Raw genomic sequence first — 11,087 nt, 5'->3', positions numbered from 1 at the left:
GACGGTTTGAGTGAAATAAATTGAATTGAATTGGGAAACATTCCTCTTGACATATTTTAAAACAACACTTTTTTTTACAATTAAGTAGCAAACCACACCAATTTAAGGCAAGATAGTCTGTTTACGTCAAATTTACACATGTGCTTGAAAACCAAGCTTGCAACGTTACACCCCCCCCCCCCCTCAATTCCGGAAACAACATGCAAATTGGCCTCACACTATTACAAAACTGGGATTATCATATACTACATTGTTTTTTAATCTCATAAAAATAAACCGAAAAAGCCCCAATGTTTAAGGGAAATTCGGGAATAAATTTGCTTTAACCATGTATTGACGTGAATCTTCGGAAAAAAAATAGTGTACTGTTGTGACACCATAAGCAGCATATGCCCCCCCAGGAAACACTAGCTGCAATAATGTATCTCTCTCCCAATTTTTTTTTTTTTGGGGGGGGGGGGGGGGGAGAGGGCTTCAACTCTATATGATCTCCGTAAAGGTGCAAGTGCGGGAGTGATTCACTCCCGCAACGATTTCGGCTCATATCGTAAATAGATGACAATAACATTAATTTGCATTTCTTACCTGAACTCAAACATTATAGTTGTGTATGACATACCCAAAAATATCAAGTATAGTCCATATGATATATCGGTTATTTTCTTGTATGTCAACAACGCAAATTGAATTTGTCCGCCATGTTTATTGACCTTGATCGGTTTTATTTTGGGACTGCCAATGAGAATTCAGGCGCGGATCTTGATCTGAATATAGGAATTCCCCTGTTTTAAACACAATTACTGCGGTAAATATGAATTTTTCATTATATAGCATTCCCTTAAATGATATTATAGAGATAGAACGAGGTAAGATCACTTATTTACACTGACATTCATGTTATCAAGCCATCAAAACTCCAAACGTAAATCCCATACAATCACGCGAGAACGGTCATGGCTGCTGAAAATGACGACTGGTAAATATGCTGATGTGTTTTAGCTGGTTTTGATTAATATACGGTTAGTTTGTTCAACCTGAATTAAAAAATCATTTTATTTAAAGGAAGTCAAATATAAAAACGATCTTTCAGACCGAAGTCAGCCGCATTAAAAAAATAATTTTGCACCATTACGGAGATCCTTTGGAATTGTAGCCCTCTCCAGTAAACATTAGATATGGAAAATCGGAGAGGGTTACATTATTTCAGCTAAGGAAACACCAGGGATAACAAAACAAATATTTAAAAATATTTTACAGGACTTTGAAATATAATATATATATATATATATATATATATATATATATATATATATATATATATATATAAAAGAATTTGAACATTTTCCTAAATGAGATCATAATAGTCTAAAATAAATAGACAGTTCTCGAAACTGTCAATTATACTTATATCCGTAACTAAATAATTACATACCGTAGAATCGGCTATTGAGAATCCTATTAATGGGTTGGCATAATAAATTAAATCGTCCTTCTTCACTCGGAAAGCATTGACTCTGGCGCTGTTAAGGTCCGACCTATTGTTCAGATGGAAACAATTCCCCACGGTCTGGAAATAACCTTCCTTGCTTAAAAACCGTAAATTCTTCCAGTTTGGGGCACAGATCTGAAAAAGGACATAAAATTTACTCAAGTCAAACAGACGCTCTAGGAGGATGCTTCCTTTGCTCTCTCTCTCTCTCTCTCTCTCTCTCTCTCTCTCTCTCTCTCTCTCTCTCTTAATCAATCTCTCTCTCACACACTAACTTTCTCTCTTAATCCCTCTCTCTCTCTCTTTCCTCTCTCACTAACTTTCTTTCTTAGTCTCTCTTTCTCTTTCACTAACTTTCTTAATCTCTCTCTTAATCTCTCTCTCTCTCTCTCTCTCTCTCTCTCTAACTTATTCTCTCTCACACTAACTTTCTCTCTTAATCTCTCTCTCTCTCTCTCTTTCTCTCTCTTTCTCACTAACTTTCTTTCTTAGTCTCTCTCTCTTTCTCTCTCTCTCTCTCTCTCTCTCTCTCTCTCTCTCTCTCTCTCTCTCTCTCTCTCTCTCTCTCTCTCTCTCTCTCTCTCTCTCTCTCTCTCTCTCTCTCTCATTTTCACCTCCCCAGTACTCAATGTTTCAAGTTTCAAACTAAAACAAACTTGTACCTTGATTGGTTTTTTCGTATCCTCTGGAACTAGTATGGTTGCTCCAAGCTGCTGATTTCCCTCTTCATATGCTTCCATCGATATGTTAGCATTCGTCTCTACAACATTATTTGTGGGGGAAAAAATTAGTTCCTCTTTAAAATCGTTTGAAAATAATTAGAGGAAATTCGAGAGGATAGTTAAGGTAGATGTTGAAATTCATGAATTTTGCAATACAGTGATATTATATGCGTTTTTTGGTTTTTTTTTTTTTTTTTCTCTTTTCTTTTTGCAAGCCGCCAAATTTAAATGAACATAATAGTAACTTTGAATTCCCCCGACACACCCCTTCCTAAGGCCCCTTTCGCAATTGGCGCACGAGCAGAAGCGATTGAATACTCGTGCGACCGATAAAATTAGATATGAATCGTAAAATGTACTTGTAAAAAAGTATTCGTACGAAATTCGCATGATCTAAGCGAGCGTTGAGCGATGTAAACGCATTAAATCTTGCAATATATCTTGCGTCTAATTGCGACTGTTGTACAATTAAAGCGGCTGTTGAAAGATAATGCGATATGATCGCGCGAGAGACCAGGTGATCGGACCATTTAACGTGCGCCAATGCGATTGGACGTGCGATCATGCGTTCCATGGTACGAATGTTCGTGCGAGTCAGAGGGGGTATATATACCGCCCATTTCCGATGCTCTTCAGTAGACATAGTTGAAAGCGAGAGAACATGCCGCCCACGAGGAAACAGAGATGCAGTAGCATTGATTATTATACCTCCATATGATTATTCTATTCTATTGATTGGTCTAGAAAGTCACGTGACATGGCCATTTCATAGATATGAGCATATGATGTTGACAAGTATGATTAAATCAAAAATATTAAATCATTAGGTTCTCTATATATCACAAAACCAACTTAACTAGCTATGATTCGAAATTATGAAACAAAAGTGAGAGTAACAGAGGAAATCAAACAATTTTTAGAAATCAACGTATTTTGTATAATCATATGTTGTTTGTTTATTGCATTAATGTTCAGGGTATATGAAGATCTATTCCTCCAGAAAAACAAATTTTCCGCGGGTGATGCCCTGGGGAAATATGATTTTTCTTGGAGAAATAAATCTTCATATTTCCCTCACCATCATGCAATGAATATATATTGTTGAATTGTTGTCTGAAACAGAGATGCTTATACAGGTTATATATACTAGCGTTAAAGCATGACATATTACTGATAAGTCATGCAATGATAGTAAAACGTTGCAAGATAACATGACACATGTTGAGCAACAGTCTCACGGTCGCACAATACGCGCATTAACAACTGCGATTCATCTTACGACCTTTATAAATCGTGCATCACTCTTGCAGTATACAAAACGTTGTAAAACGTCCGTACTAATGTTCGTGCGTTGCACTGCGATGATTTGGATCGCATTCGGTCGTGTCTGAATAGTGTGCATGTCCACTATTTTGAGGAGACTTGATGCGAGCACTAAAACGCATGCAACGAATGCGAGAGCTCGTGCAACTTATGAGAGAGCTCGTGCAAATTTAAAAAAAAATCCGGTCGCAAAGTGTTGTAAAGTGCTCGTGCGCCAATTGTGAAAGGGGCTTTAATCCGTGCATACTTATGTACATGTATCATATACGATATATGATGACAATGTACATGTATGTGTAATGTATACGCCAATAAACTACTACTATTGTATCTAAAGGCTTTACCTGAGGTACGTAATGACGACAACACCGAGCACTCCGTCTCTGAACTGAAATCCACGGGACAGGCGTAGACATTTCCGGGAGAGGGAATGTCGGGATTATCCGTAAAGTTGTCCTTAGTGGCGCCAACCAAAACCCTGCATGTACAATTTGTAAATACATGTATGCAATGCATTTGCGTAAAAAACAAATTTGAAGCTCCAGTTTTATAAGCTGAGTTGTTAAGGAGGCGGGGGGGGGGGGGGGCAAAATATAATATAATATAAAACCATCAGATTTAGCTGAATATTTTATATGTGATTTCTAAAGCTGTCAGCTTCTATTTGGTAAAGAAAAATGTCATATATTTTAATAGAAAATTTTATCATTTTCCATTATCTTTATATGGAGCTCTTCTTTTGAAGGAGATCAATTGTCTAAAATGGCAGTCATACCCTAGCCCCCTTAATGTTGACAGCTAATGATAATCAGAGAAAATAAAGTTAAATCTGATAGTGCATATGCTTTATATATACTTATATAAACTCAACTTTTAAAGTTTGACATCAAAATAAAGAGAGAGAGAAAAAAAAAACAGTTTAGCAAGTTTGCTTCACGACCCCGCCTCTATTCAACACCTTGAGTTAACAATTTCAACTTTTTTTCTGCTAATTACGACTGCGTTGCAAAAGGGCAGTTGCTTCTTTAATGAAAGTAATAAATCAGTTTTATCATATACTAGTAACTTATATCTCTATGACTTTTTTTTCAAAATCGATTTGACCTTCATAATGCAATGGGTCAATTGCAAATGAGTACAAAATTCCTTGCATCAAAATTCTCCCCTATTTACCATGTTACTACAAATGTCCACCCTATGAAAACCAAGAGTGAATTATCTATATTACTTGGTATACATAAAAATCTTTCTGAAAATGGCAACAAAAAAAACAGAGAGAGAAAAGATTATGAAACATTATCAATGAAATGTTTTGCATATCAACACATAAGCAAGATAAAAGTGTGAGCCCGCACGAGATTTTTAATTTAAACATTATTGAAAAGGAGTGTAAAGCTATTCGTCTCCTCAGTGCCCGAGGCTATGAATTTTCGTGGTGAATCTTTAATATTTTCCGCGGTACGGAGATTTGTCTTGTTGATTCGAGTAGAAAATTGGATCCAATGAAAATCATAGTTACGAGTCACGTGGTGACGAGTGTTTGGTGTTCAATTAGCACGTAATCAGTTCTAGGTTGTCTTCTGACAAAGACGCATCAAATTTTCATCAATAAAAAAGTTCAGTTTTTATTATACTACGATTTAGAAGTTTTGAAATTTCATATTTTTGTCGCAAAGTCCCTGCACTCTCCTGGAGACGGCGCGCATTTGCGACTTTGACATGGTTTGGGACACAGGTTTCCAGAAATTTTTATATTAAATATGTTTTATTATGTCTGGTTTTTCTGGCCGGTCCCGTCGTCGATGAAAGGATCAGATATTTTGTTTTAAAAAAGGGCGAGGCAGTGATTTTTTTTTATATTATATAATATGTACATGTACATGATAACATTTTTGTATTGCTCAGCTTAAAATAAACTGCCGGTTCCCCCGTATGCATGCAGCTTGTAACAATAGATAACTCCAATAGCCAATAACGGAACTATATAAAAACTCAATTTATACAGAGATGTGTAAGGTAAAATAAACAATGTAGTACAATATTACGTAATGTTTGCATTATTTAGTGTCTTTGTCTACGATAACACTACATATTGGTTTTGTAATCATTATGTATAGTCAAATGCATTTCATAAATGACTATTTTAATTTTTAATCGTAACATTGATGAAAACTATATGCATGTAAAAAAAAATAAATGATAAGAAATCATTCTTTCATGAGGTTCTAATTATATAGGATCTCAATACTTTAGCAGAAAAAAAATCTGAAGCAAAAATGAAATATGCCAAAACCCTATAAGGTCCGTTAAAATTAAAAGAAAACGGAAGGGATGATTAAGAAATAAACAAAAGTATATGAATCTCCCGTATACAGTAGACCTGATTTGAGATTAAATTTAAACCTAAACACGTGTGTCTCAGAAATAAGTAGGGAATGTACATAATTGGAAAATATACAATTTCGAGCACGCGTGCATATCAAGGATAGAATAGGGACTACATATAGTTAGAAATTGTACAATAACGCGTTTGTGAATCAGAGGCATATTTACTTTAAAAATTAGTATTTCAAAATTACACGTGTGTGTATCATGCAGGGATACATGCATAGTTCAATTTTATTTCTACCCTTTCCATTGATGGGTCGCATGGTAGGTTAATTAGATACTAGTCTTGTATTTATTTCTGACACACCTTCAGCTTATTTAACTTTCACTAATAGGCGCCGTTTTTACATACACTCGTACATGTAGATTACTTACTGAGAAGTTTTGAAGTATCGTCGTAGGGCCATTATTAAGTGCTTCCTGTGGCCACGCTAATAACATGGCGATAGCATGCTTTTGAAAAAAAGGGCCCGATGTTCTTAAGAAACATGGAAGCCCTTCCGATGACCATGTAAAGACCAAGGAAAAAACAGCATCCGTCTTTATCGAAAGAGGAAACCCCTGATTAATACGAGAAATACCGAGAAATGCCAAATACTTAAAACCCACTTATAGTATGATATGGCAACATTGAAGTACATGTACCGGTATGTGGAAGTACTCAGCATTGCAAGGTTGAATTGAAGGATTAATTATTAAATACAAGAATTTAAATCTTCAGAAGTATAATATATAAGTTCTATGGAGGAAACTTATAACATTTTTTTGTGTCGTATTCCTATCTTGGTCTGATTTTTTTTTTCATTTAAACATTTTCGTATCTTTTAAATAGCATTTATGTAGATAATATGTTTTTTTTACGTGTGCTTTGATGATTATATTGTTTCTAGTGTCCAGAACTCGATGAAGAAATAAGTTCTGTAAAGGAGCAATAAATTCATAGGCTGGCGTTTAACGAATAATTAATTTATTGATTTGATTAAACAAAAGAAAATCTATGACAGGAATTGATTTCGAAAATATCAAGAATGATAATAGAGCCGAAAACTGTGAGTATATTGCGCGTGTGTATATATCTGAGAGAGAGAGAGAGAGAGAGAGAGAGAGAGAGAGAGAGAGAGAGCAGACGGGCAGAGACAAAGAGAGAGAGAGGATAACTCAAATGGTCTAGTGTATCATTGAAATCATTTACATAATTATGTCATTCACGTCATGTACTCTATAATAGCTCTTTGACAAGATAAGGATGCCTTTGATGTCCCTGTACGATATAGTATTACACGCAAGTAGGCGATTTTGTTCACAACAGTGGCTTTTTTTGTTTCAGCATACTCGTGCATACAATATCAAACAGTTGAACTTCATATTGTAAACGTATTTAGCAACACTGATGCAGTATTTTAACAATATATGGAAGGAATTTCAGATGTCATAAAATTATTAAACGGTGGCCCGGCTCTACCTCACTAAATGATTATAACCACCATATGTAATATATGCGTCCTTGAGCGGGTTTTTTTATCCTTGAAGAATTTTATCAGTAGCTGCATGCCTCTTTACGCGTTGGGGGATCTGATAGCATTGTAGATAAGAAACGCACTAAGTCTGAATGAAGTGTCAGATTCTGTCGAGAACAATAATGATTCAAATAAAATAAAACCCATGTAGTCAAAGATGATTTCCCTTTTCTCTTTAATCCGGAAGCTTTTATACTCTCTCTCTCTCTCTCTCTCTCTCTCTCTCTCTCTCTCTCTCTCTGAGATTTGGGATATAATGAGGTATGAGTTATGAAATTCAGTTATGATATAAAGTATTCTCTCTCTCTCTCTCTCTCTCTCTCTCTCTCTCTCTCTCTCTCTCTCTCTCTCTCTCTTTCTCTCTCTCTCAGATATGGGTTATAATGAGGTATGAGTTATGATATTAAGTAATGATATAAAGTATTCTCTCTCTCTCTCTCTCTCTCTCTCTCTCTCTCTTTCTCTCTCTTCGTCTTTCGCACATCCTTATCTTGGCACGACAGAGCCATATTAACAGTTATGATATAATTGTGTTTCCCCTGCCGCTTCCTGAAAAAATAACAGATAAACCCGGCCTTACCGGGGATAAGGAAGGAATTGTGTCAGTTTGTCGCAGAATTGGACTTATCTATAGACAAACAAAGTATATACTTGGACAAACACAAAGTCTGAAATGAACTTCGATTATATTCCACGGTTTAAAATTGTCATTTGCTCATGCATGTGTTGTAACATCATCTTTTAATATGACGGGAAGGGCGGGGTAGAAAAAAATGTAGAGTGGGTTAAATTAATTTTTTTTCAATTATTTGATTTTTATTTGTTCATTTTTTTTATAGAGTGTTGTGAGAAATGTGGTTTTTTTTTATTTAGATGGGGGGGGGGGGGGTCCTAAATTCTACCTACCCCTGTCGCAACGCACCCCTCTTTCAACCATCTATTGCTACGTGCCTGTTGCTAATTCACAATTTTCAATTGTCATTTAAGTCCATGCTAATTAAATCATTGACAAAAATTTTCGCATGCAAAAATAGCATATTGTAAAAACCCAGAATTTAGATGTTTTTATTGAATACGTTAATTGCCGTTTAATGATTTCAAAAAAGCACTTCAAAACATTAGTTTAACGAGGGTGCTTGAAGTTCAAAGATTTTCCTAGCCTTCTGACTTTGCTTTGAAAGATTTTTTTATTACGTATCAAGTTTATTAGCAATGTAGCGTACGGATGCAGATGAATTGAATTTCATTTTTTATGGATAATGTGCCGCTAGCATCAGTAAGGATATAGCTAACGTTGAGCATATGAATTTACAGAGAGAAATCGTCGATTGTGGCATATTTATTCATAAAGACAAATTATGATCTTCAAAAAGGAAAAGTTATAATTTAAAAGCATTACTCCTCTACATGCACGATAGAGGCAATATACAATATGGTAATAATTCACTGAAAATTCCATCATTTATATTGTAACCCTATTCTTTAAGGTTACTAATAGCAGACCGGTGGGGTGGGTATATATAGATTGCGGGTGAGGGGCATATAAACAATATTTAAAAAGCTCATATAGTTTGGAACATGAAAGTGATTAGCCCCCCCCCCCCCCTCCACTTTTCAGTATAAATCTTCACGCATCATCTAACACAGTTCTGGCATAAACTCGTGGCGTGTTATACGAGATTTAGATTGCAAACGACGCGTTTTCTTCACACATTTTATCTGATAAGTTATCGTAGTACTTGTACATGTACCTAGAATTCTTTGTACATGCATACAACAAGAGAAACAAAAATAGAATAAACATGCTTGAAATAAATAATTAGGTAGCAATTTGTAGGAGGGGGGGGGGGGGGGAGGGGCACAAAAAAAAAAAAGGAAAAACCAATTGGCTTGTACGTTTATTTTTTCTTTTAAAAATAAAAGAACAATGGTAGCATTTAAACACCTTAAAAACGTGAAAGGGCCAGGGCCAGCAACCCCCTCATTTCCTATGTTGTTACGTGCCAGACAATTACAGGTTAATGTATCTTTTGTGTTCTTCTTACCATTTTGATTTATCCACAACTAATTCCGTAGCGGCCCCAAAATACGATCCCTGGGGACCAGTAAATATCAATGGGTGTTCAACGTCCACATTAAAACAGATGGCTCCTGGAACACTCACTGACCATAACAAACTCCAGCCCCCAAATAAAACGGAATACGCGAATCTCGCTGGCAGCTGACAAGATTCCATTAAGTCCATGCTGAAAATTCCTTTCTTTCTTTTTTTTCTTCTCTCTATCCTTGCTATCACGAGAATCTTTTGGCTCGTGGATTTCGGCTTCCAAGATAACAACACACAGGGGGAGATATATACACTGAATATTTCAGGCTATATCCTTTCGATGATATGCACTTAACATGCTTGCTTGAGGATCGGGCTCACTTTCATACTAAACAAACTATATACTGTATGTACACAATAATTGTATGAGGTCATTGCGGTGAAAGCGACACTGTTAACTTCCCATACCGGAAAAATGTTTTTAAGTAAACCAGAATTTTGGTTGAGGTGTGTTTGTAAATATACGGGGATTTAAAATTAAAATTTTCACGGGGGAGGGGGGGGGTGGGGTGTCGAAGGATAATTTTGTTCGTCGGAGGGTGTCCTGATATTACTTTATGTGAATTCAGTAAGTTTAAATTTTCCGCAGGGGGTCCAGTCCTACATGTACAGACCCCCCCCCTCCCCCCCCCGCCTTCTAGATCCGCGCGCATTGCGTATATAAGTCATTTTTTAAAAAACAAAATCATCTGGAAAATTGTAAGCTAGTTGATTTGCCCATCCAGTAAAAACCCGTAGCCGTACTACAAAGTGTATCAATAGTGTATTGTTAATGACTCTCTCGCTCGGATGATCAAAAATCACCGGAGACCCGCAAACTTCCGGTTTTCCGACAGGATGTTAAGTAGATATATTTTGTACTTGATCATTCAGGATTTCAGTGGACTTTCTATGTAACATAGAAAAAAAACCACGCCCTTGAAATCTTATTTGAGAACACTATCTATCAACTTGTCTTTCGATTGCTATGTGGACTCATATTTGTGTCAGATGTTAATTGCATGAAGTGGAGTGGAAAATTACAATATACTAACTCCATTACAATCTGTTGATCAAATACATGGAACAGTTGGTCCTAAGGCCAAATGTTTTAAATTGATTTACATTAATTTTGTACATGGGTTGCTCATTTATCATCGGTCAGAATAAAATAAATTTTAAAAAACCCATTACCATTAAGAATGTTGAGTGGTCAGCAAAATGTCCTTTCAGACATACATTTTTTTTCAAATAATATCTGCAAAATGATTACTTTGAACAAGGGACGTTATTTGCCGAAATATTTTCGCATATATGACTTACATGTTTATGCTTCAGATGCATTACTGTGTAATCATTAAAATTCGTGGTTGCCAATTTTCGTGGATTGCTTAAAATTTACAGGTTTGTGGGGACGTTATTTTGTCCGTCATATTTTTACCTACAATAGGAAATAGACTTTATAACCCTAATTTATTAATTCGTGGAGGATGTTAATTCGTGGATGAGTGGTACACACGAATTCCACGAAAATTGAGCCACCACGAAATCTGATGATTCTA

General features: G+C 35.8%; 1 protein-coding gene across 2 annotated transcripts in view; it reads right to left on the bottom strand.

Moving 5' to 3' along the window:
- Nucleotides 1-9,893, bottom strand: part of LOC105348912 (integrin alpha-8) — a 33,810-nt gene extending 23,917 nt beyond the window's left edge. For both annotated transcript variants that reach the window (XM_034454975.2, XM_034454973.2), the window contains exons 1-4: nt 9,485-9,893; nt 3,879-4,012; nt 2,152-2,249; nt 1,433-1,624 (exon numbers count right to left, since the gene is read on the bottom strand). In XM_034454975.2, the coding sequence (XP_034310866.2) occupies nt 1,433-1,624; nt 2,152-2,249; nt 3,879-4,012; nt 9,485-9,684 (624 nt within the window). In that variant the 5' untranslated portion in view covers nt 9,685-9,893. The remainder of the gene's footprint in view (nt 1-1,432; nt 1,625-2,151; nt 2,250-3,878; nt 4,013-9,484) is intronic.
- Nucleotides 9,894-11,087: the final 1,194 nt, after the last annotated feature.

Source organism: Magallana gigas, chromosome 10, assembly GCF_963853765.1.
Source record: "Magallana gigas chromosome 10, xbMagGiga1.1, whole genome shotgun sequence".
Classification (NCBI taxonomy): Eukaryota; Metazoa; Mollusca; class Bivalvia; order Ostreida; family Ostreidae; genus Magallana; species Magallana gigas.
Note: the sequence above shows the minus strand (reverse complement) of the source record. Positions and strands in the feature narration are given on the sequence as shown.